At 40.1% G+C, this 27,267-nt stretch overlaps 1 protein-coding gene across 2 annotated transcripts in view; it reads right to left on the minus strand.

Annotated features, from left to right (window-relative positions):
* DYNC1LI1 (dynein cytoplasmic 1 light intermediate chain 1) overlaps positions 1-27,267 on the minus strand; it is a 33,123-nt gene that overhangs the window by 2,217 nt on the left and 3,639 nt on the right. For both annotated transcript variants that reach the window (XM_075212387.1, XM_075212388.1), the window contains exons 2-12: positions 25,836-25,909; positions 21,572-21,688; positions 20,118-20,348; positions 19,237-19,403; positions 16,126-16,219; positions 14,655-14,790; positions 14,032-14,143; positions 9,002-9,061; positions 8,840-8,881; positions 8,278-8,398; positions 8,041-8,184 (exon numbers count right to left, since the gene is read on the minus strand). In XM_075212387.1, the coding sequence (XP_075068488.1) occupies positions 8,041-8,184; positions 8,278-8,398; positions 8,840-8,881; positions 9,002-9,061; positions 14,032-14,143; positions 14,655-14,790; positions 16,126-16,219; positions 19,237-19,403; positions 20,118-20,348; positions 21,572-21,688; positions 25,836-25,909 (1,298 nt within the window). The remainder of the gene's footprint in view (positions 1-8,040; positions 8,185-8,277; positions 8,399-8,839; positions 8,882-9,001; positions 9,062-14,031; positions 14,144-14,654; positions 14,791-16,125; positions 16,220-19,236; positions 19,404-20,117; positions 20,349-21,571; positions 21,689-25,835; positions 25,910-27,267) is intronic.

Below are 27,267 nucleotides of genomic sequence, written 5' to 3' on the forward strand. Positions count from 1 at the left end.
CCGGCTGCCGGCTTCTAAGTTTGGAGAGTGGTCAGTAACACTGCCTCTTCATTTTTCACTGCCTGTTGTTTTATTAGAAGAAACTACAACAGCGTGCCAAGCAGCCGGAAAAAGTGAAAGTACAACGCACAGCAGGGACGGTTGTGCGCTGTCTGGAGGGGGAGGGGGGGGGGGGGGGAAGAGAAATCGGAGATGCCTCCTTTGCCAGCCCCCCTCTCCCAATGTTCAAAAACCCTCCTAGGGGGGTAGAAAATCTTCTTACATAGAAGCAGTCATTTTAAGGAGGGGGGGGGGGGGGGGGGAAATAATTCTGTTTTTAGCTCAGGAGACTGGGTCAGGCTAGGGTCACTAACATAGTGAGCCCTGCTAGGCACTGAAAGTGCTGGGCCCTGGGGAGTGGCGTTTTCCTGTTTTGCACTCCTCCTTGGTGGTCTCTCACTCCTTAGTGTGCAGACACCAGAATAGACAGCCATTTTATAGCTTCAGCTTCTCCCCTTTTCTGTCCGGAGTCCTGTAAGCTAAAGGGTTGGTGGTTGTTAATTTCAAAAAAGTTTGCCTTTTTTTCTGTGGAGCTTTATTGGCTGTATTGCAGGCTCACTTTCTGTTCAGTTGTGTGTGCTGCTTGATATTTATACTGTGTTTTGTTACACTGTTTATTACAACTGTTTTTTGTGTGTTTTGTCCCATCTGTTAACATGTCAGATAGGGGAAAATCCATGCGTGGTAAGGCTGGTGTTACATCTATGCTGAGTTTCACCTGTGCTGTATGTCACGTTAAGTTACCATCTGGTCAGTCAGATGCGCAGGCTATGTGCGCAGCCTGCCGGCCATTAGAGAGCTTACAGAGTGATGCAGGAGCTGCTTGTTAAGATACAGCAGAGCCTGCCTGGGCTCGATCTCTCTAATACAGTGGTTCAAATTGCTCTGTTGGTGCGGTCACAGGTTGTGGGTGCACCATCTTCTCAATCAGCTTTTGCTGTGATGACAGACATGGGTTCTAGTTCGATAAGTCAGGGTTTGATTGTTTCAACCTCGGCAGAGTCTGCAGAACCAGCTTGGGTACAGGGTCTTGCAACCTCTGTACAGGGTTTGGTTTCGGTTTCTTCCTTCTTTAGAAGGGATTTTGCATTCTGCCGCACCGATGTCCTCACGTAAGTGTAAGAGAGGGTCGGCACCTCTTCAGGAACATGAGTCAGATTCTGACTGTGGTTCCCAGGAGGAGGGTGAATTAGCAGTGGATTCAGATATAGATGTTCCTTCGGTGGTGGAGGAGGTGCATTCTGATCGTCATGTGTGGGGAAGAATTAATTCAAGCTGTGCGTCAGGTACTTGACTTTCCTGAGGAAGAGGTTCCTGACGCTGCAGTGGCTTCTTCCCAGTTGGAAGATTTGTTGTCAGAGACTTGTGCTTCCCCAGATAGGAAGTTCCAAGTGTCTCAGCGGCTGCAGTCGTTATCCTTTCTCTCTTAAAGTTCTTGCTAAATGGGAGACACTTCCACGCGAGGATGCTGCTGTTGCAAGGTTAGCCAGGGTAACTACTATTCCTCTTCCTAACGTAGCTACTCTTAAGGATGGTACAGACCGTAAGGTTGAGGCTGTCCTTAAATCCATTTTTGTAGCAGCAGGTGCCTCTTTGAGCCCTGCTTTAGCATCTGCGTGGGTTAACAAAGCTGTAGAACGCTGGTCAGAACAGCTGTCTGAAGGTTTGTTGGCAGGCAGTCCGTCCTCTGAATTTGCTGCACTAATGGAAGCAATTCAGAGGGCAACAGATTATTTAGGAGAGGCCGTTATGGATGCGGCACTGATTAGGGAACTTATTTCTGCCTCTGCAGGTTCGCCTCGTCGCACTCTCTGGCTTAAGTCCTGGGAGGCTGATATGGTTTCAAGAACCTTTCTAGATTCCACACCTTTTTCTGGGGGTGTTTTGTTTGATAATGGAGTCAAGCTGAGGACCAGTCATGCAACTGGAGGAAAGAGCACTTTACTCCCTGATAATGCTCCCAAACAAAGAATGTCCAGATTCCGGTCCTTTCTGTTCTCAGGAAGGTTTCAGGGTCAAAATTCCTCAGGCCAATCTTCTAGAGGCCAGTTATCCGTCCCCAGGGGTGGTCTGCAGCGGGAGTGCAAGGCCTGGTCTGCTCGACGTCCAGCAGCGAAACCTGCAGATAAGCAGTCCACATGACGGACATTTTGCTCTTCCGCTGTCGACAGTGGTAGGAGCCCGTCTTTTCTTGTTCAGAGATCGGTGTTTTCAGTCTACCACCAATGTCTGGGCTCGGGGGGTGGTAGACCAGGGATACAAGATCGATTTGCTCAGTCTCTTTCTCCCAGACGGTTCTTCACCACAGGTCTTCCCACTTGTCCAAGAAAACGACTGGCTTTACAAGAAGCAATTCAATCCCTCCTTTCTTCCGGAGTGATTATTCCGGTGCCGGAGTCTCAAAGAGGTTTGGGTTTTTATTCCATCCTTTTTTCTCGTGCCAAAACCAGATGGCTCATTCAGACCAATTCTAGATCCGAAATTTTTGAACACCCAGGTCAGAGTGCCCAGGTTCTAGATGCAGTCTTGGCGTTCGATCATTCACGGCATGGAACAAGAAGAATTCATGTGCCTATCTCGAAAAGTCATCAGTCCATTTTGAGGTTTGCGGTTCAATCGGAGCACTTCCAATTTCAGGCTCTTCCTTTTGGTCTGGCCATGGTCCCACATATCTTCACCAAGATCATGATGGTCATGGCTACTCTGCTAAGATCCAAAGGGATTATAATCATTCCTTACCTAGACGATTTTCTTTTAAAAGCAGATTATCCAGGAGGTGTTTCAGTCACATTTCAAAGTTGTAATCCACACCCTAGAGTCTCACGGTTGGATTCTCAACTTCAACACAAAACAGAATCTCGCCAGGGGACGCAAAATCTCAATTTGGAATTGGACTTTGACCACAAAGGATGCCAGCCTTCGAGGTTGGGGGGCTGTCTATCTTCAGGCTCGGTTTCAGGGTCTTTGGACCCAGAAGGAATACAGGTTTCCAACTAATGTCTTGGAAATGCAAGCGGTGGTTCATGCTCTTATAAGCGCGCAACACTTGCTGCAGGGAAAGCCAGTGAAGATTCAAGTCAGACAATGCCACAGCAGTAGCATACCTCAATCATCAGGGCGGCACCAAGAGTCCTTTAGCCATGCAGGAAACACACAAGATATTTCAGTGGCCCGAGGTTCACATTCCGGCACTCATGGCCATCTTTATTCCCGAAATAGAAAATCAGTAACCAGAATTCCTAAGCAGGCAGACTCTGTACCCGGGAGAATGGTCCCTGTTTCAGCAGTTAGTGAGACGGTGGGGTCAGCCGGATGTCGACATGATGGCATCCCGGTTGAACCACAAGGTTCTCCTCTTCTGTTCCCGCGCAAGACATCCCAGGGCAGTTGCGGTAGACGCCATGTCTGTCCCTTGGAGGTACCGCTTAGTATACTTTTTTCCACTGGTAGCCATGCTCCATGGGGTGTTAAAAAAGGTAAAGAGAGAGGGTGTTCCAGTTCTTCTAGTAGCGCCGAATTGGCTGAGGAGGGCCTGGTACACAGACGTGCTCTCCATGGCAGAATCTCGGACATGGCGGTTGCGGCTATGCCAAGACCAATTAACTCAAGGTCCCTTTTGTCATCTAGGTTTAAATCGTCTGGCTTTAATGGCGTGACTGTTGAAGCCATGATCCTGAGAGCTAAGGGTTTTTCCAAACGTGTAGTGCAAACCATGCTTTGTGCTCGGAAACCAGCCTCTGCAATAATTTATCATCGAGACTGGAAAACATTTATTGGCTGGTGTGAAAAGAAGGAATATCCTACTTCTTTTCGCTTGACCAGGTTACTTAGGTTCTTGCAGGATGCAGGTTTGCGTATTAGTTCTCTTAAAGGGCAGGTGTCAGATCTTTCGGTCTTCTTTCAAAAAAAAAAAAAATTGCTGTCAAACCTGATGTGCAAGCTTTCATTCAGGGCGTTCTCCATGTACAACCTCTATATGTTCCTCCTGTACCACCATGGGATTTGAATTTAGTGTTGAATGCTTTACAGCATCTGCCTTTTGAACCTCTGTATACAGTGGATTTCAAATTTCTAACCTGGAATATGGTTATCTTTTGGCTATTTCTTCGGCACGCAGAGTTTCAGAGCTTGCTGTTTTATCTTGCAAGTCTCCTCTTCTTGTTTTTCATAAAGACAGGGCAGTTCTTCGAACTAAGCCCTCTTTCCTTCCTAAGGTCGTGTCTAGATTTCATCTAAATCAAGACATTGTTATTCCTGCCCTGACTAATTCCTCGTGTTCAGATAACGATAATTCTATTCATTATCTCAATGTTGTCCGAGCCTTGCGCATTTATGTCAAAAGGTCCCATAGATTGTAAGCTTGCGAGCAGGGCCTTCTCACCTCTTTGTCTGTTTTACCCAGTTTGTTTATTAGTTTATTATGTTTGTCCCCAATTGTAAAGCGCTACGGAATACGTTGGCGCTATATAAATAAATGATGATAATGAAGGGTCTCGGAATCTGCGCAAGACTAAAGATCTTTTGATTCTCTATGATGCTCACAAGAGAGGCTGGCCAGCTTCTAAAGTGACTAGGTGGATTTCGGCTGTTATCCGTCGGGCTTATATCAGGGCTGGGGAGTCTGTCCCAGATAATCTCCAGGCACACTCTACAAGGTCTGTCAGTGCTTCCTGGGCGGCCCGTCACGGTGCCTCCAGTAAACAGCTGTGTAAAGCGGCCACGTGGTCGTCTGTACACACATTCACTAAGTTTTACAAGTTTAATGTGTTTGCATCCAGAGATACAAGTTTTGGAAGAAAGGTGCTTTGTGCCGTTTCTTCTGAGCGTTCCCTCCCGTAGGGCAGCTTTGGGATGTCCCCCAAAGGATGACAGAGAAAATTGGATTTTTATACTTACATAAAATCCGTTTCTCTTAGTCCATTGGGGGACACCGGGCTCTCATCCTTAATGCTTTGGTTTCTCCTACTGTTGGACATGTGTCTTGTTGTTAAGAGAATGTTGTGGTTTGTTAATTTTATGCTCTTTTTCTGTTCTTTCTATCTCCGCTTTCTGTGGGCTTGGTTAAACAGACTGAAGCTCAGACAGGAAGGGGAATATAGAGGGGGAGGAGCTAGGGCTTAGTTTAACAGAAGTTAAAGTGCCAGATCGGCCAGTCCCTACTCTATACCCCAATGACCCCGGTGTCCCCCATTGGACTAAGAGAAACGGATTTTACGTAAGTATAAAAATCCAATTATTTAGTATCCGTTTTGGTATACGGTAGTGTATTAAAACAGAAAAATATTGTAGGATGCGCAGTAAAAAAAAAAAAAAAGTGTTATAAGTTTACCAGAGCAAATGTAATTAGGGCTTCTTTTAGTAATATATTCGACAACAGGACCACTGTAACCAAATACGAGATTTTATCAGACTTTTCAGGTTCACAATGAACGACTGCAGTGTCCAAAATACAGGGAGTCAACTGTGCACATGGAAAGATCCTCCCTCATGATAACCATCACAGACATCTCGTTCTAAAAGAGCTTTTTCTAAATGTTGTCAGTAACTCTTATACAAACCTTTTTATCACTTGATCAGCTAGCTCTCCAAATGATAATTATACCAAATAAATGTACAATACGGTGACTCAAGGTCTGAAGCAAATGCACACATTTCAATTTTTAGTTAACGGTCCCCTAGTAGTATATCACAGCTGCACAAGAACTGTACTCGCCAATTGTCAGTCTTTCATTGCTATTTATTTTTGGAAGTCTTTTAAAAGACTCATTGTAGTTATAATTGTTACTTTGCAAAATAGAAATGAATGCAGACATCACTATTATTTTCACAATGCATATGTAATAATTATCCTTAGTCACAACATATTACACAGAGCTCTACATTGAGGAGATCATGACACATAACATACTATGTCATGAAGCAAAAGGCAAACACGGCCATGCCCAAATAAGCCAACAATCTAAGAGATGCAGGGAACAGTTCATATGTAAGGTAGTGGGATAACAATTGCAGCTGGGGGGGGAGGGGTGGTGGTGGCTACGGTAAGGCTGACATTCCTGTGCAGCTACTTGTGGTGTGGATGGTAGGAATGAGTAGAGATGGTGCAAGGAAAGGACATAAAAGAAATCAGTTACTGTTTAGCTCAACAGAACCTCAAATTGCTTTTCTTTTATCTTCAAATACCTTGGTGTCTAATAACATGAAAGAGTATATTCCTCTGAGCTTATACCCTGTGATAGATTTCCTCAAGAATAAAATACAAGCATGGAAAAAACTACGCCTAGCAAGGTCTAGTAGAATTAGCCTAATCGAGATAATTCAGCCTATGTTTCTAGCAATAAAGAAAATTGTCCAATAACTATTCTCTCTGATCTGGGAGTGAGAGAGACAGAATTATGCTCAACACATTTTGCAAGTTCAGAGATTCTGGCCCTCCCCAATCTTAAGTTTTATTATCACGCTTTGTAGTTGTTACATTTGAATGAATTGGGGGGACTTGGAAATACAGCACTTTCTAGTTCAGCAGACAGGGTCTGGTCACACCCCACTACAGGCCCTCCTGGTAGGGTTACTCCATACCACTCCTTAAACAAGCCATAAAGATCTGGTACAAGACACAGGTATTGATCCAGATAGTCCTCTATGGGACAATGTGGAATACTCTGAGTTGGTTAAACTGGGATGGAAGGCTGCATGAGTCAAGTATGATGGCACAATCATTGGTCAGTACAACAATGACAATATGCAAAATAATTTGAGTAACTAACTTAGTAATGATTGTGGAGTTTCAAGATCTAGGTTTTATAATTATTTGCAGATCTAGGAATGCTTTGTGGGCACAGTTTGAGAATTTTTTATTTTTGCTGCTCCTATAAAAATAAAATCCTGGAAGTATCTAGAAAATGCAAATTAATATCCTCCTTGTATGCCTGTTTTGTTAAGAGAAAAGTCCTCTGATGGCTAAAGGCTGAATGGCAAGCTAGCCTAGATATACTTTCGGATAAAGAATGGTCCCAAATCATGGAAAATGCCTAAGGGACCACAACATGTGTTAATTTCCAACAGGTATAATTATATATTACCAAACGGCACGGATTAGAGGTGGTGCTGGGACCAGTTACCCTAAATGTGGAGGGGGTGTGGGCTCTTTCTGGAATTTACTGTTGAAGGGGCCCCAAGTGCAGTGATTTTGGACAGTCATAATGCAAAGTATAAAGAACTGGTCCCTTAGTTTTCTCTTGGAATATGCATGTTTGGGCCATCTCTAAATAGGTGCATGGAGCAGAAGTTTTCTTAATATGTTATGCACTTACTAAACTAATTACTGCAAGATACTGAATAGCTCCTGGGGACCCCCCCAACTTCTGCAAATGGTTGGCTTTTATAAAAAAAAAAGTCATGAGTGGGGCATGAATATGTTGTTCAAACTGGAAGGAATTGATTAAAACAAAAAAAAAGTTTTTAAAATCAGCTATGGCCAAATGTCCAGCTGGAGGCCAAATAAAATATATGGTTTTTAAAGTGCAAGGAGGACAAACTAAGTTGGACAGATGCAGAAATTAGAAGAATGTTACAATAATCCCTATATGCTTCTTCAGTTCCCAAATGTACAGCACAAAAGACAGACAAGCCAATACTGCATTGTGGTGAAAGATTTCAGCAAGTTGATACTTGAAGACTCCAATCAGACATGAATTTCATTAAAAACATTTTTAGTGTGTTATCAATGCTTATTAGAAGAGGTTTAATTTGGATTGACCCAAAAATGGTGTAGCAGATGGACCTCTACACAAAGACACACACTCACATTTCATGTCAATTTTGACGGTGCCGGCAGCGTTCAGAAGTGTTAACGCTTTGCAAAATACAATGGAGTTTTCTATAAATACTTACTTAAGTACATTGTACACTATGCTCCAAGGCAGCAGCGAGAAGAGTTGGTGAACACATTTTACACACATACAAATTCTCAGTCGTTTATCTTGAGGCAAAAGAGAGTACCTGATTTTTTGGCAGACGTTGGCAAACTGTTGCCTCCACTATTGCCTGCTTGGGAGCCTGTCCCACCAGGCCCAGGTGACCCAGTTTTCTTGCTCAACAAGCTGTTAAAGAAATTAGCAAGCACTCCTTCGCTTGTAGTTCCAGCTGTGATGCAGAAAGGAAACAGTTAATGCTGACATTTAATCATTACAAAATATTTTCACTGCAAAAATTATAAGCAGCTAATAGCTCAGGTACCTTTCATATTGGGATCAATTTTCTTTGTGCCAGCAGGGACTGGTGACACGCTGGCAACATTAGAAGTACCTGATCTACTGGGCGTCCTCGGAGACCCACTAGGGACCCTTGGAGAAGCATCCTGCATTAAAAAAAAATTGGTCACTACATTACAGTGCACATTATATTATTAGATAGAATGTCAAGCAAAGAACTGGTTATGAAAATGACATGGAATTCAAATGTTAATATGTAAAAGCATTTTATTTAAAATTAATTGTATTTGCACACTATAGGTTTTTGTTCAGGATTTAGACTAGTAAATGTTTTCTATTGTTGAAAACCTATATTGCATAGCGATTAAATATTTGCTTTCTAGTAGCCAAATATTAATATTCTATGGCCAAGCTTCGATCCCTGTATAAAGCAGAGACTTGTTTGACTTTTTCACTCACACTAAAGCATTATGTGAAGTATTATTTAAGAAAAAAGTATATTTTATTTTTAAACCCACACAAAAGCATCAGACATGTATACACATTAAACTCGACAGTAACAAAAACAAAAAAGAAACATTACTTACTGGACGCCCAGATGAGGATGGTGGTTGTTTTGCCAATTGTGACTACAAAAAGAAAAAAAAAAATTGCATTAGGGGAGTATGTAATAAGAAAAAGCAATGAACGGAAACAAAATAAACTTGCATTATTTCAGTAGACTGTAGAACAGAAATGCATAAGCTTACCTGTTGCTTCATAAGGAATACTTGATCATCTTCTGCTACAATCTCCTTTTCGTGAACAAACTAAGGGAAAATTGTTAAATGGAAATATATAAACATTCACAATTTGAAAATGTCACACAACCCCCCCCCCCCCCCCCCCCAGAAAAGAAAAACAAGATCAATTCAGCACACCGATAGACCTACATACAAAAAAGAAAAGAATACTGTAATTTCAGAAGATATTGGAGAGTAGGAGAGGTGGGAGGATTTTTAATGGAAACCATATTCACGACATCAAAATAAACTATTACTAAAATAAAAATGAAGCGCTCTCCTAATTTAAACTAATGTGTCTAAATTAATAATGTGTCACAGAAATCAAGGCCTTGAGAAACATTCAGCTGAATCGAAACCAGTCAACTGCATGTAGGGGATTTGTTAATAGCCTATTTATCGGTGTAGCCGACTTTTACCTATCTTGATATCTGTGGGATTTGAATGTTTTTCAGACTCTTTGTCTAATCATTTAGAGAGGCGACTGCTGTTAGCCACGGATACATGCAGGAGATGGTCCGGTTGATTACCAGCCTTTGGAGACGAAGGTCTAATTCATTTGAAGAAAGCGTGTGGTGAAAATAAGAAAAGTTTCTTTGCAGTCTTAGGAGTTTTTACTACATGATAAATATCTACCATCTAATTGTAAGTGCAATTACGAAGGGGATAAGTGGATGCTGTAGATGAAAAATCTTCTGTAATTTCTTGATGTTTGCACAAAACATGTGGATGTTTAAAGATTTATATATTTTGAAGGACTTTAATACATTGTATTTCAGGATATCTATATTGCATAACACTTGTACAATTTTGACACAGTTTAAAATTAGGAGAGCGCTGTATAGTGTTCTTCATTTTTATTTTGTAATATCCACTATCAGTGCGGTAGCAATTCTATAACACTTTAACTGCACTCCTTTGAGTGCTGAATTTTGGTTATCATATATCACCAATACACCAAAAGAAACTATGTTGATAGTAGCTTTGATCAATCTTTTGCCAAATGTTAATGCCAGTCCATTGTTCAAAATGATCTACATTCACTTTCTTTGCCTCCCTCAGTTTTCCTCTCTCCGTCCACTAGAATCTCTTCTAATAGAAAGAGAATCTATGAATGCTGCAATATGCAAGAAGTTAAAAATGCTAGTAGAAATATTGGTGTGTATTGAACCCCTCCACCCCCCTCCCATGTAATCCCCCTCTCCCCTCTATGCCCCATATTTAACTTTTTTCTTTCTGTACCCTTTATTGAAGAACCCATAATAAAAACTATTGTTGCAAAGAAAAAATGCTTGTAGAAGGATCAAGTACACACTGAGTTCAGATTAGGACGCAAGATTATAACATCTGCTAGCCCAAGACCAGGCATATCTGCTTAACCTGTGCGAGACAAATATCAGGTAGTAGTGTAAATATAAAGTATTTAAAACCTTTAAAAAGTATTTTAATTACACATGCAAATGAGCTAGAACAAAGGAACAAATACATGTGTCATGAAGCTTCCTCTGCAGTTACTCCATAGCCCAAGCAGAAATAATTCATGAGAGGTAGGATTATAGCAAAACCTGCCTTTTTTTTTTTTTTTTTTTAACTATTTATTTTGAAGAATAGCAATCATGTACAGATAAGAATCAACAATTAGTACATTTGCAGGGCAAGAGACAAAAACAGAGAACAGTACATGTGATGGGCATAAGTCAAAGAAGCTGAAAATGTTTGAGTAGCAAATATATAAAATAACCAGAGGTTGTCAATAAACAGACAGGTGAGTATACAATTGTTATCCAGAATACTCAAGAAACTATAACATTTTATAACAATATAATGTGGGGGGGAGGGGGGGCACTGGTCGCCACCGAGAAAAAGAGAACATACTTCCCAATTATCCACACAGTTTCTTACCCCTATCTTTCCTTTTTAAGAGGAGAAACAAATAAATAGAAGAGGGGCAATAAAAGTTTCAGAGGAGATTACTACTTAGATTCTCTGGGAAGGGAAACAGCATCGAGAGTAAAGAGTCAGGCCACCTATGAACCTAGGGAGTCTTTTTAGGAGGAAGGAGATGGTGCAAGAGGTGGGGGGTTATAAGTAAAGCCAAGGAGCCCAAACCTGGTGAAATTTATCATCCTTATCATGCAGGTGGTATGTAATCTGTTCCATCCGGGCAATAAACCAGATATAGGATCGCAGGGCCGCCATAGTGGGGGGGTTCAGCTTGTTTCCAAGACTTAGCTACTAGGCATCGCACAGCAGCCAGGACATGGGAGGCCAATTTCGCAGACTGTCTATCATCCTCAATCAAAGGGTAACAGAGAAGAAAAGACCATGGGTCTTTCCGGAAAACCTGCTATTTTAGGTTTCAACAGCATGGCCATATGTTGTCAATGTAATAAAATAATGTTGTCCTAGAGTTGCCATATAAGACATATGAATAGCACATGCTGCATGGATGCACTACAATTAATACTCATGCATTCCTGCATTATTACTATGCAGGAAGGCAAGCATAAGAGATAACTGCAGTGCAACCATACAGCATTTATAATTTATGTGCAGGATTATATAGGGGATTGATATGTTTGGGAGAACAGACTACCCACAATTTCAGGGATTATTTGGCTCCCGCATTCACTGTATGGATGGACCTTGTTTACAATGAATATTATAAAGAAAGAAAAAAAATTAGTATGGCGTAAGGAAGAAGAGTTCCACCTACACAAAAATTACTTTGGTCTAGGCATACAGTGTAATAAAATCTCATGATAGCCACTACTTAATATGATAGAGACATGGAAAGGAAAGGATCTCTAAAATGTAGATACATAACAATATGACCTTTTCTCTAAAACCTAAAAGAAAAAAAAAAGAAAAAAATCTGTAAATCAAAAACATACTTAAAAATAAAAACGCAGAAAGAGGCGGCTCAAAAATTAACACTTTATTGTAAAGCAGTAACAAAACAATGGCACCAAGAGGATCTTGATACCACGTGCAACAAATATCTAGGGGTCCAAGTTTAGAGAAATAGTGTTATGCAAGTGTATGTATCCTCAAACTTACAAGATAGCTCATTAATAATGTTTATTTGTATTCGTCATTAAAAACATATTTATATAGTCCCAGCATTTTACACAGCACTTACAAATGGAAATAAACACAGTAATAAAACCAGACTCGATATTAACAGACAGACAACAAGGTCAGAGTGCCCTGCTTGCAAGCTCACAATCTATAGAAAAACAGGAGTTTGATACATGAGGTTAACTGCTACATATTGCATATTGTAGCAACTGAAAGGGAAACTGTTTTGTGGGGCCATGCCTTCTGGTCAAACACCAATATTGGATTGGGGGTCAGAGCCTGGAGTTGGAGAGACAGGTAGTAGAGTAGGAAGAAAAGTAAATAATTTATCTTCATTTGTGGGAAAAAATGAAGAGAAGGTGCAGGAAAGAAACTGAGCAGGTGGTCAAGAAAGATGACACTAGATCATGTTGGATCTTTTAAATCTTGTCCTTAAAGTAGGAAGCAAGATCTTATGCATTCATGATAGTCAGAGGGATTAATTTGGGGAGCTGAGAAGAGAGTTAAATATATTAAAAAGTAATTTGGGGTTAGAAGCCTTGATAGAGATGAGATTGATTGTATGTTTGTTTGCCAGTGTCTAGAACATTTGAATAGGAATATTAGATAGCAGATTTATAGTATTTTTGAGGATGTCATTAAGCGCAAGACAACTGACAAGGTCATCATACATTGCAAGAACATTTTTAAGGTATTGTGAACCTTGCTTCTTTAGTGTGTCCCAGCTGTCATTGTGGTCGATACTCAGTCACTTGATCAAGAGCCATTGAAAGGGCTTGATTAAGATTTGGTACTACCAGATCAGGAGAATAAAATATAGAAACTGGGGAAAGATGTTGTAGAAGTGGAAAATTCTTGATCATTAATAGAACTGACTCTTTCTGTGGGTATGAGGCGGCTTGGTAGACTTCGACAGCAGAGAGGCTAAAGTGATGGAGAGGAGCTTGCAGATGATCATGTCAAAATCTGAGATGGGGAAAGTAATGCTAGAGAAAACAGAAACTGAACAGTCTAGAGAAAAGAGCAAGACAGTAGCTATCCTGAAGTGTAGAGGAGCCAGTCCACCGAGAGGCGAGGTTAGAGAGAGTAATCGGGAGACACAAGGACAATGTGGATAAATAAATAAAATATAGGGATGTTGAAATCACCCAAGATGATGGTGGAGATGTCAAAAGGTAAGAAATCAGGGAGTCAGGCAGAGAAATGTCCAAGAAATTGTTGGGGTGGTCAAGGGGGACAATAAGTCACTGTAACACTCAGAGTGCATAGGTTGAAAATCCAAAATGGAGACCACCCCGTTAATGGCTGCAGTTGAGGCAGTGTCTAATTATCTGAACCAGGTTTCAGTTATTGCCAGAAGGCTGAGGTAGTATAAGAGGTTCAGAGCACGGATGGATGGTTAGGCTGTTAAAACAGAGTAGTACAATTAATGGGGCACATTTTACAGGATTTTGAAAGTGCATGAAAACAGGTAATGTGTTTGAGGTCTGCTGGATTTTTATATTGCTCTGAATCATAATGACATGTATGGGAGACGTGGGGAAATCTGGTTTGGTGACAGATCACCAGCTAATAGCAAAAGATTATTTTAAACATGTATGAGTTTATTTTCTGTTGACTATGAAATATATAATACCTGCACATAATATAGTACAAATGGCAAAAATTTACAGTAATCTGAATATGTCTCTTCAAGAAGAGAAGGAACTTCATTACCCAGGAGTAATCAATTAGAAATCTGCTTTCATTAGTCTGACATGCGAGAAAACTAAGTAGTTGCTTTGCACAGATATTTAGAGGAATGTTTAAATATGTTAATATATTAGGTTACTCCTGTAAAGAATGAGGCATATGTCAAATTTCAAGAGAGAGAGAGAAAAGGAGAAAAAAAAAAAAGTGCAACAAATGCAAGTTACCTTCCGCACAGGTGGCTTAGTGATAATGTCCTCAAAAGTGTCTTCTGGTTTTAGTGTTTGGAAATTCTCATGTAAAATCCCTATCTTCTTTTCGTTGTCCCATCCTGCTGGACTGGAGAAAAATATGTCAAAAAGATTAAATAAAAAGGTCATCCTCAAATGAAGTTTATAAAACTAATTCCCATTATTTAAATTTCACATTAGTCTCCAATCCCGTTCTCAAGTGACTAAAGAGTGCCACCATTTACAGAGCAGCAAGTAAAACCATTTTTGACAATTTATTAAAGCGTGTATTAATGTGCAAAATATACCTTAAACCATCAATGATGAAACTTCTGAACTAAATCTGTCCAGCATTCTGACTGGTCAGGTGGGTGATGTTTCTCCATCTTTCATCAATATGCAGCCAAATCTTATGAACTCTCCAAGCTAACACATGACCTGGACATGCTTTTGTATTCATTCATAGTGACAAGGCAAGTTAGATAACAATGGAGCCAATTGGCATGCTAGCTTGCAATGTAAGCTTACTGTCCTGTGAGTTAGCACCTTAAGATAGTGGTCTAATGAATGGAAAAGCAAATACTCAATCTTACAGATTAATCTTTATTTTTGATACTTACATAAATACTGCATCCTTTTCCACAACCACAGCAGGCATATTGAAGGGAAATCCATATAATTGTTGGACAATATATTTATATACTATGTCAATATTTTTGTTCTCTTTTATGGATGTATAAATTAGTGCAGCACCATCTCAAGATAATTAGTCAAGGAAACAATCACTAAAAACATGAAAGATAAAATTGTTTTGTTCAGCTTGTCTCTCTCATTCTTGAGAGCACCCAGTGAGAGAGCCATGGTACGTGGGGAACCGAATTTGGTGCAATTTCTGCACTATATACACACAACTGTATTTTTCCTTCAACTATTTACCTGTTTCAGTTTAACTATTTGCCCCATTCTATTCTACTATCCTATATTAGATTGCATAGATTGCTATACTCTACACCAGTGGTCAAAGTGGGGGTGTATACAGTGGTATGACAAACCACCACTTCTACTAATTTCATTATAAAATTATCAAATGCCATTGAATTTTCCATACTATCGCTTCTAAATTTCCACTTCGACCACTGCTCAGAACACTAACCCTATATATTTTCTCAGTATATATCGAACTAGCACTGCCTACCGGTAACAATATCTATGCATTTCTCATCTTAACTATTGTTCGTATTATAATAAATTACTATTATTATCTGTGTTAGTTCACTTTTAAAATGGTTACCTCTGCTGCATAGACTGCTACTGACCATGATCGCACATCCATAGCCACCATCCATGGACCACAGCTCCTGTATAACACCAAGCCAACCACAAGAAGCGCTCCACTGCTACAGACAGATAAGTAGAACTTTTTCTAGGCTCACTAGGTGGAAGAACCTGTGTATGCAGCACGCACACACATATAATCTCTCATTATAGAAAAACGCAAGAGTGCGCTCTTAACGAAGTTCTCACACACAGAACTGATGCCAAGTTATACACAAAACCAGCACCCATCATGATTTTATGTTTATGGGAATCATTAGAACTACAATGTGGAGTATTGAAAACTTTACACTCCAGTGACACTAGTATAACCAATTGCCTCAGCTAATCTGTGCTAGAGGCGTGATATTCTGCAGGGAAACATACCAATCAGAATGAAGTGAGAGTGTTATAGATGATCTAATCCTTAGAGTTTTACAAACAATATGTATAACAAACTTTGAGCAACAATCAGAAATCTCCAAACACAGACTCCTTTACAAAGTAGTGTCAATAGGCTCTATGGACATGCAGAGAATCGTGTCATTAAGAAAACACAAGTACAAACACAGTAACCAAATGAATCATAGAATCTCAATTACATGAGGATAGACAACTAAGGTTCTCTCATCTTGAGTAGCCAATGGTTCCCCAAACATAGGGGTTATAATAGATTTTAATGATTTTTTTTTTTAATCATGGATGCACATTTCCACAAAAACGGTGATTGTTGAATGCTTTGCTGCATTTTTACTTCCCAAGTTTAGAAAAGGATACATTGTAAACAAAACTTCCTGATATGCGACTGAATAAAGTCAAAGTGTTCATCTGTATAGTCGTGTTCTTTTTCCAAAATACTAATGGCATCGCACTGCAACAAAGGGATAAAATAATTATTAAAAGTCTTGATTATTCTTACCAATAATTCTGTTTCCATGAAAGCTCCATGACCGTATGGACCAGGAGGATGACTCTTTTTAGGGACAGGAAGAAGAAAAAGTTAAAGACTCTCCCCACACCAGAAAGCCAACGAATTATAAATAACCACTCATGTTCAACAAGATGGTTTGCAAAACACAGACGTATTGAGTGAGAATCATGGGTGCAGTCATGATGTATTCATGGAAACTGAGAATAAGAGAAAGGAGAATACATGCTTTCCATATCATCTCCATGACGTAATTTGAATTAGTTTTATTCTCGCATCTGACAAAGTTGGTTTCTTTAAAAAGAGTACCTCCTCTTAATTTTTTGGATACAAAGAGTTGTCTAGTTCGATTATTTTATTTTTTTATAAGCTTACACAATAGTCATTTACTATGCCACGGGTGTTTTGTGACTCTACATATTATGGATACATGGACTTTGTTTTTTATGTTGCCATAGTGCGGGAAAAATAATTCTATCAGACTTCAGATCACATTGAATCTGCATTTATAACTAGCTACAAAACACAGAAGATCCTTAGTTTAAAGGCAACAATGTAACCTACCAGGGCTTGCAAATTTGGAAAAATTACAAGTCTTCTTTCTTCACCCTTCTTTGCATTAATCTAGCAATCGCTACCTAGCACATATAGCAGGGATATTTAAATGTGCCAGGATACACAATTCGTGCGAGACATGGCGCTGTGAGGTAAAGACTGGGAGGAACAAAACTATTGCTATGGATCTTAAAAAAAAAAAAAAAAACTGTAATAATGGTCCTCTTTCACAGAGTAGGGACAGGAAAACATGGTATGCTGTGATTTTAACCTCTTCCGCTTCTTTTCTCAAAACAGATCACAAACTTGAGGTTCCTCTAGATCCAGAGATTCAATGCCTGGAGAACTGCCAGAACCGGATCTTCAATGCCTTGATTCTTTGAGGGCCCAGCCATAATCACCCACCAGGAAGGGGGGGGGGGGGGGGGGAGGGGGAGGGGGGGTGCAAGTGTCAGTAACCTCAGGAAGCTCACCTTCCTCCACCGAAGACCCTTCTGAGTGAAAGTGCGAGGAGAGCATGAGTGGACCTACAACGCTTGTTGCGTTGCGCATACGTTCTGGGGGAGTCCAGAAACCGATTTAACCAGTCCAGGTCCCTAACCAAGGACGTGGACCAAGCAGATTCTCCCTGAAAGGGTCCTCTGAAGGAGATGGTGGATGCCTTAACTACAATGCTCAGGTTCATATCCTGCCCTGCTGCTGGGGTCAATGGTACTGAAGACGGAGTTAAAAAGGCAGGAGGGAGGGGAGGATCTCCGCCGAAAGTGCAAGCATCCGACACCGAGATGCGGCGCACACTGCCTGAAGGCAACGCTGGATTCAGGATGGGGCTATGGGTAACCGCCAACTTCTATAACCGGCTGTTAACTACTATGATCCAGACCTTTCTTCTCCATCATGCCCGATGCTGTTAGTTGCGCTCCGGGGAATCATGCCAGCCCATACTCTCCGTGTATGTACGGCATGCACACATACCCGCTAAGAGTACCTGTTCAGCTTCTTAAACGAAAAATAGCAAACTAATCCATACAAGAAGAGTAGCTGCAGAGCAGCACACCAGAGGTCCTACTCAAAACTCAAAACACACTGAGGTATGCACAGGGTTGCAGAGGGGATGTAGCCTGATGGCAGGAAGTTAACTATTTGAGCGCCTACTCCATCTTCCCTCATACAACCCCATTGTAAGCAGGGTCCCCCAGGTGGAGCTAAGAAGTATATTTTTTAATTCCCAGATATTCTCCAAAAGCACTTCTTGTTTTAATCATGTGATATTGACATCACCTTCCAAAGGCTTGCAGGCAAGGCTTAATAAAGGCAAGACATACTGCGAATATGGTATGATCTCATTGGGGGGGAGGGGGAGGTGACAGAGGTAGCTGCTCTGTCTGAAAATAAGCTGCAGTTTCATGAGCTGCATTTACAAAACTGTAATTTGCCTTCATTATGAAAAGAGATAACAACCTATCTCTAGCATATGCAGTCTCTTGTACAAGTTATAATTAAGCATTTTCGAGGTTAAAACGCCCTTGATAGTGCATTGATCTGTACAAAAACTTTCTGATAAGCATTTATTTTGCTGTATGTCAAATTCAATGTTGCCTGCCTTCATAAGCAAACCCACCAAATAAAAATACAATAGAGTTCTATGGGAACGTTGATTAAGAACACTTACAGGGAAATTTTGGGATGCGTTAATGTACATGCTTTGAAAGCAAAGTTAAAAAGAGGACTAAGTACACACTTTTGGCCATTGTCTAATGAGCACTGTTTTTGTTTTTGAGCCCAAAAACATTTATTTTGTAATGTTTAACAAGAAGTTGTCTCCAGAAGGTCCAATCTGAAAACCAACCCCTATAAAAAAATACAACCGCAGAAGCAACATTTACAAACAAAATAGGCAAAGATGCTAATTTTACTAGAAACAGCAATATGGAGCAAAATGCAAAAATGTGCCCCAGATCCAGCGAGATTTACTCGTTTAAAGCAGGTCTATATGTCCTCGGAGGGATGTCAAAAGAAAAATCAGCAGCAAGTTCCAACCTATGTCGAGGGTACCTAACCCAAAAAAAACAAAAACAACCCCACACACTACAGTAGAAGAGGTAAAGATGACAGATGGAGGAGGCTTTTCTTCTAATTGCAATGAATTTAATGTACAAAGGTGATAATATCACCCAAACACAAAAACACTACTAAACTCTTAGAAGCATAAAATTAACCACATTAGACGGTCCCTTTGCCAGTTTCTTGGTGCCAGCCGTTAGGCCGTATTTCATATAAAAAACACAAGCTTTTACCACTCAACACAATACATATTTTGTGCTGCTGTACATTACAGCTTCGGAATAACAGGCACAGGTTAAGACTGCCCAACAAATAAAATAAAATGTGATCAATAAACTGACCTTTGTGCAAACAACTACTACGGGAATGCCCAGGTTATGTGTAAGTGTGTCTTCTCCCAATGGCAAAATCACACTGTCATCACGATCATCTTGTGAAGTATTCCTTCTTTGCGGGGAGGCAGGGAATTCCTCTCCAGGCTCTATATATTCTTGGAAATTTCTAACCACTACAAACACAAACAAATTCAAGAAAATCTATTCAGGTTTGATGTGGACAGTACCTGAATTAAAATTCAAACAGCAAATGTATAACTCTTGTAAAACAGTTTTGCATAGAACATAAATGTTGGTATCATACAGTCAGCAACTGCAAATGTGTTTTGCTGTACTTTAAATGAAAACACTGTCATCACAAATCACATATACTGGATTTTGACCTCCCGTCTCTGATAACGTCTTCCACTTATACTTTCATTCCGGAACACCTTAAAGCTATCTTACAAAACAAACAGTCACACTCCTGAGCGCTGTGTATAGGTGTTATAGCTAAGACTACAGAGCGCAAGTATAACTATCCAAGTACGCGTGGAGAAACTGGAGAGACCAGCCATTAGCACACTGGCCATGTGGCTGGATCACATCAGGAATACAATGGGGCATACCACTGCATTCAGAAAAAATTGCAAACAATTTTGATTGTATTATAAAGCATCTTATTTCTGGGTAACTCATGCTGTGTTTAGCAGGCCGATCTGAAAGTCAAGAAGTGTGTGACCAGCTTAAGTGTGCTGGGATGTTATTTCATTTGTATTTCCACACCTATTTGAAAGCCATTGTTCTGATTAAACTATAGAATATTATGAATTTTCATTGTTTTGGACATAAAAAATGACTATGGATTGCAATCAGTTGTGGCTAACCTATTGGAAAACTGCACTTACTGTTCTCTTCCATCTCCCTCATTTCTTCAAATGGGATCTTCAACTTATCCATGTGTTCCCGGATAACACTAGCCCACTTCTGAAGTGAATCCAGAGCCAACCATGGCCGTGACATATCTACTACCAACATAACCAACGTGTCTTTTACACAGCTGGCATCTGTGGCAAACCTCAACAGCCCTTTGTGATACAGATCACCATCCAAGATCCACACATTACATCGGGTCTGATCTACAATAACAGAATTAGAGTCACTGCAGGTACCAAGTATAGCAAGAAAATACAGTTATTATGAAATATTCAAATCTACACCATTCCACCCCCATGTACATATATAAATTAAATATATATTTACTTGACTAAGCAAAAGCCCTATATACCCTGCTCCGAGGAAAATAAATATTTTTTTTAACAAATAAAATCATGTTAATCTTGGTGAAACGAAAGCAGCACAAAAATGTTGGGACCGTCCCTGGTAAATTAGTGCCCATTCCCCTGAAACAAAAGATTTAAACATTGTTATGAAAGCACTATATACTGTCTGGTCTGCAGCATTTGTTTCTGCGCATATCCTTAAGTACAAATATTGATTGCTACTGTACTTGCCCTTTCATCAAACCAATTGACTTCTGCGTCTACTCTCAGATTTCAGGCAGCTTTATAATCTATACATGGGTCTTTAATGAAGGTACACTTAAGGCATTCTGCCCAGTTACACAATGCAGTTACTCTATTCTTGTATGGATTCTATAACACATATGTATATGTATGGAATCCATTATCCACTGACCCATTACACAAAACGTTTAGAAAGCCATAAGGAAAATAAAAAATGTAAATAATTGATGCAGCTCTATGACCATATCCTACAGAGAGTCACTATAATTAAGCAATGCTCCCGTCAGATGTGCTTGATGATGTCGGGCCTGATTCACTGCTCACAGAGAGAACAGATGCATAATCAGCAATGTAGACATATCACGTATCTGGCACATGTACCTCCTTACGGAACAGGGTAGGGACGGGGTGTGTTAACACAGTACAACAAGGGATCATGCAGACCGAAAAAAAAACATGCATATACACTAGAAGACAGGTACAAATACATGCCAGTTATGATGACTCAGCGTTTGCCCGACCCAAATGCTGCTGATGCCGAGCCAGACGCACCTCAAGTTGTGGGCAATTTTTGTGTGCGCTTTTTTTATTTTCTTCCCTCAACTAGTAATTCACGTCCATCTTAGCGCCAAACTCTGCATGAGCTCTTTACTGAGGTGGGGAATACAAGGAGCAATGTGTGTGCAGAGGTGGGGGGGGGGGGGGGGGGAAACAAGGTAATTTTTATTTGTACTTTAGGATATTTTAGGCAGATAATGGAAAAGCCCCAAGCATTCTGGATAATAAGTCATAAAACATGATTCTGGACTACTATTAAGCATAAAAGCACTACTTGCCATCTCTATCTTCATCATGGACGTTTATATACAGATACTCCATTCCTCTTCCTTTCTTATACTCTTCTATTCCCTGCAGCTTTCCTATCAAACTGGTCTTGCCTGCTCCGTCCTCCCCTGTAAATATTAAATGATGGGGGAAAAAGAAATTAATTCGAAGAATCAGGCATAAAGAAGAACAATCATGATACAAACTGGAATAGATGGTACAACGTTACCTTTTCATGTCTATGTTATATACTATTAATGTTAAAATAAACAATATAAATGGAATGCTGTGTCTTATTTGCCCTCTAATGTTCCATAGACGTTGCTTTTAGTGAGCAACTACACAGAAATGCCCAACCAATGAGCTGGGACACGTGTCTATTACAGGGTCCAGATGAGTCACAAGAATTAAGATAGGTGAAAAACCTTAAAAAGCACTGTGGCACCATACAAGTCTACAATAATAATAATAATAATAATTAAACAGCTGCAAATAGATTCAATTTTTAATTGGAAACTAAAAGAGGTGGCTTTGGCTTTCATATTTATTATTCACAATATATTAACAAAAGTTACAAAGTCAGTGTTACTAGACAGGTATGTTAACACATACTGCAGCAACAGTGACATGGTAGGCTACAACACGTACTGCGAAACATATCAAAATAATGTGCTAATACACATGTAGATTTGTCTTAATCAAGTAACAGGATCTATGTTTGATTAGGCGATATACATGTGTGACCAAATCTAGCTGAACAGATAGATCTTATTAGATACAGTAAGCCTAGTTGGACTATAACCACACACTGTCCGACACGGTCATCCATCAAGCCAGATTTTCCAGCCTCTTTAGTCCTTAACTGAAATATCCTGACGAGATGGTGATCCTTATTGGCGTTTCTCTGAGACATTACAATTCAAGGCCAAATACAGAGTCTAAAAAGGACCACCTTCAGAATCTGAGCAATGTGTGGGCACCTGAAGAGAATCACAGCAAAACACTATATACAAAACTATTTATTTTCGTCTAAAGCAACTTTGATTTCATTGATATTTGATTTCACATTACATTAATATGTATATTTTAATAATAAAGCATTCAGCATTACTTCTGCCTTAGCATGCACAAAATGTGTACATTGATGTCACCATACGACTAAAATTTGAATAATTTATAAAAATAAAAAGTTGCACAAACTGGGCCCCTATATAGTCGGTTCATTAAGTACGAACACTCAAGTACAACATTACACAATAGTTCTGCACAGATCATTAGCACTAAAATTAATACACAAAATAGACAAACAAATGGGGTTTTATATCTTTGGCGCCAAATTGCATAATGTCTTTCTGTGAACAAATTCTAATGGAATTTAATCTGGAATATATTATAAAACTAACTTCTGTAAGAACATCTCTTTTTTTTTTTTTTTGCTGCTCCCATTTCCTGTCTAACATCCATTGTCATATGTAAAGGCAAGGAAGTAGACAACAGATAAGCACCTTAACGCGGCGGTTCCCAAAGTGTGCGCCGCGGCGCTGTCACTGGGGTGCCGCGGGCCAGCCCTAGAAAAAAGCAAACAGAAACTTACCAATCCGCGCGGAGCTAGGACCCTGCAGCCTCCTCTCTCCCGCAGCTGTCACTGAATATCGACGTCAGTGACAGCTGCGCGAGAGAGGAGGCTGCAGGGTCCTAGCGCCGCGCGGATTGGTAAGTTTCTGTTTGCTTTCTTTTTTTCTATAGCTGGCGCCTGGCGCGGGGCAGAGGAGGGGGACAGATGGCAGGGGAGGTGGGCAGATGGCAGAGGAGGAGGGCAGATGGCAGAGGAGGAGGGCAGATGGCAGAGGAGGAGGGCAGATGGCAGAGGAGGGGGGCAGATGGCAGAGGAGGGGGGCAGATGGCAGAGGAGGAGACAGAGGGGGCAACGTGAGAGTGGGCAGTGTGCCTGGTTGCAGAGGGGGCAGTGTGCCTGGTTGCAGAGGGGGCAGTGTGCCTGGTTGCAGAGGGGGCAGTGTGCCTGGATGCAGAGGGGGCAGTGTGCCTGGATGCAGAGGGGGCAGTGTGCCTGGATGCAGAGGGGGCAGTGTGCCTGGATGCAGAGGGGGCAGTGTGCCTGGATGCAGAGGGGGCAGTGTGCCTGGATGCAGAGGGGGCAGAGTGTCTGGATGCAGAGGGGCATTTTTGCATACAACTAAATAAGTATATCTGTCGTGACCTAAATACTTATTACAATTTTACTTCTAAAACAGGACTGCTCAGTAATTATTTTGGAGGGGTGCCTTGAAAAAATTTGGAGACTCTAAGGGTGCCACGAACTGCAAAAGTTTGGGAACCACTGCCTTAACGGTTTGTGTGATAAGATGTTTTTGTGTTGCCTTTTCTATTTCTTTCAGTCAACTTGATGACAGCTCAAACCTTTCTCCTCTAGCGAACACACATTTAATAATCAAGCCTCATCCATATTAGAAGGGCAACTCCAGTCAATCATCTTGCAACAATCTTAGACTGAGCTTTTAGATTTGAACCCCTAACTGCTGTTTAGTCTAGAGAATTGCAGGTACTGATGGAGGAGACAGTCTCCTGAACCAACGGGCTTCTATACCTACAACTCCACAGTTGTAATAGTTTGTTTTTTTTTTTGCTTTTTTAAGTAATCCAAAAATGTTCTCAGTACTGATCAGTACATAGCACCTACAAAAGAGTGGTGTCACGCAAAACACCAATGACAACCATATTTATTTATTTTACCAGGAAAACATAACTTTTAAAAGCAGATAAAAGCTCTCATGCTGAAGCATCAACATTAATTGGAAACTTGGTTTCTCTTCACAGAGTTTTTTAGCGCTTTTAACAGTGCTTGCATATAAAGTTTGTAGTTTTGAAGATTTGGAAGGGGTGAGAAGGGCTGTCTACAGTCACAACCAGAGTGGGATCTTTCTGGAGCATTGTGAAATTGTACACAAATATTTTATACCTTCTCATTTGTAATACAGTGATACTTTGTACACCACAGCTTGGCTGTAGATTTGTATGTGCTACTCTCAGAAATTTGCACGAATGTACTATTGTTAGTGCTGGCTCCACACTTCTGTGATAACATTCTATGGTCAGAGAATTAAACAAAACTCTGGATTCCTGTCAGCTCCTGTGGCCAAGATATGCACAAAGGAGGGATAATAAAAACGGGTGTTCAGAAGAGTCTTTGGACATTAAAGGAACAGTAACCTCAAAATTGTCCCTTCTTCATTAGTGTTGTGTTCAGGAAAGTATGTATGAAAATAATACCTATTTGTATGTTCTTTTGACAAAGATACTGAGTTTATTTACATCAAAAGCAGCAGTTAGCAGTTCTCTGAAGTCCCTTCCTCTTCTATAAACAAAACGGACAAGCAGTAAAGTACTTCTACCTACAGTTTAAGGAGGTTCTTCATTAGATCACCTGAGAACACTTTAAAAATAAATAGGTCTTCAAATCGCAGCTACAAAGCTTAAGAGGATGGCCAATTGGAACGCACTAGAAATCTTGGATATTGAATTTATTTATTTTCCTAGAAATCTAACTCTTGATGATTTTAAATGTATTACTTGGAATATTGGATGGTTTTATGTGGAACTGTTTTTATGAGCCACATATTAGACACTTGTGACTAGGATCTTCTTAACCCTATCATATGGTGTGATAAGTATTTACTATGTACTCCATGACAATACTCCTGGTCCTGGAGAGATCTATATTACAGGTGTATACATTTGATTTCACTAATCATATAATGTGAATCTTTTCTAAGGCAGTAGTGTGCGTTGTGTAATCAAAAGGGATTCAATTAGGACTTCTTACTCTTAATAAATGTAGAATACTCTACTGGAACAAAAAAAAAAAAAAAAAAAACACACACACACTTTCTTACAGCAAGAATGACTTACCTTCCCCTTCTTTTACCGAATAGATTTTATCTTTCTGGGGTTCTACTGGGATTTTCAGCCCCATATTTATATCATATGTTAGATGTCTTTATTTTCATTGCCCTTAATACACTATAATACAGCGCTAATATATTCTCTTCATTGCATACAAATGTAGCTTCGTGTCACACATTAGAGGACAATGAAAATAAATAACTGCCTTACATAGTCATGGCTAAAAAAGCAGAAAAGAGAATACAGTTCAACTTCAAAGTTTGTCAACCCTCACCTTAAGAACACTCAACAAAATAACTTATTATGGAGATATATCAAATTAATTCAAACAAAATACATAAAAGCCTTACTTACCAAGAAGCAGCACATTCTTCCCAGATGGCAGCTTAGAGCGGGAGCGTGTGGAGACTTCACTTAGTATAGAGGACCTGAGAAGATACAGCAAAAGCAACAGGGTAAATATAATAAAGATGGCAAGCAGGGAGACTACATATTGTTATTTTTTTTTATTCTTCTTTGTAGATAATAAAACGTACTCAAATTTATAATACAACATTGCTAAAAAAATAAAAAAAATAAAAAAATAGTGTTTGAAAATTGACCTTAATTATCTACATATGTGCATTTCTCCAGTTTTTACATGGCTATGGACAAAACGCCTGCAACCAATCAGAAAGCTCACAACAGAATAGCACTTCATATGATGAATAAGCTGATCCTGTGGGAGGCAATATCCACCTGTAATTATGACAGGGGAAGTGTCATGATGTGAGGAAGGGAACGGTGGCAACCGCCAAGCTACACACTGAGAATTTGATAGTGTGCTGAGCAATGACTCGCCAACGACACAGAGTAATGATGTGGGCTCTTCTCACACTGATGGAGGAAGACCATAGTTTCCTACACTCCTTGAATGTCCAGGAAACTTCCAAATTTCTAGTTCGCCCAGATTCTCACGAGAGCAGTGCAAACTCCCACATCCTACCCACTGAGGAGAGAACCAAAATGTTGGCAAGTAGAGAAATTCTGAAACCATAAAATCACATAACCAGACAATGGTGTATGTTGTTCTTTATGATGTGCAAATTGCAAACAGGACAAAGTAACTATGACATAGTTTATTACATACAGTAGATCAATACACTATGAATATTACATTGAGAATAATGTATCCTGTACAATACAAGGATACCGTATTAGAATTCACCAAGAATTTCTGTTACCACATATATTCTAATATGGTAGAACATGGTACACTAGACAGCCAAACGACTGCTCTGAGCCACACTGACAGGTACTTGCACGTGGCCCTTTGCTTGTCAGCTTCTGTTGCAGAGTACGGGATTGTATGTTCTCCTTATGATTGCGTGGGGTTCCTCCACATTCTCCGGTTTCCTCCCACACTCCAAAAACATACTGGTAGGTCAATTGGCTACTGTTAAATTGCCCTTAGTCTCTCTCGGTCTATGTGTGTGTGTATGTTAGGGGATTTAGATTGTAAGCTCCAACGGGGCAGGACTAATGTGAGTGAGTTCTCTGTACAGCGCTGTAGAATTAGTAGCGCTATATAAATAGATGATGATACAAGCACATTTTTCGGATGTCAACATTATTCTGAGCAACGGTGAAAGTGGTAGCATTTTAAATAACCTTATAAATGATGGGTTTTGAATTGTTTCGCAATTATACACAAGAGAACTTTGACAGAAGACACTGAAAGAAGTCCTCCAGACTGTGGCAGAAAACTACTGCTACCATGATCCATAAACAACAGGACTACCTTCGC

The sequence above is a fragment of the Mixophyes fleayi genome, chromosome 5 (genome assembly GCF_038048845.1).
Source record: "Mixophyes fleayi isolate aMixFle1 chromosome 5, aMixFle1.hap1, whole genome shotgun sequence".
Lineage (NCBI taxonomy): Eukaryota > Metazoa > Chordata > Amphibia > Anura > Limnodynastidae > Mixophyes > Mixophyes fleayi.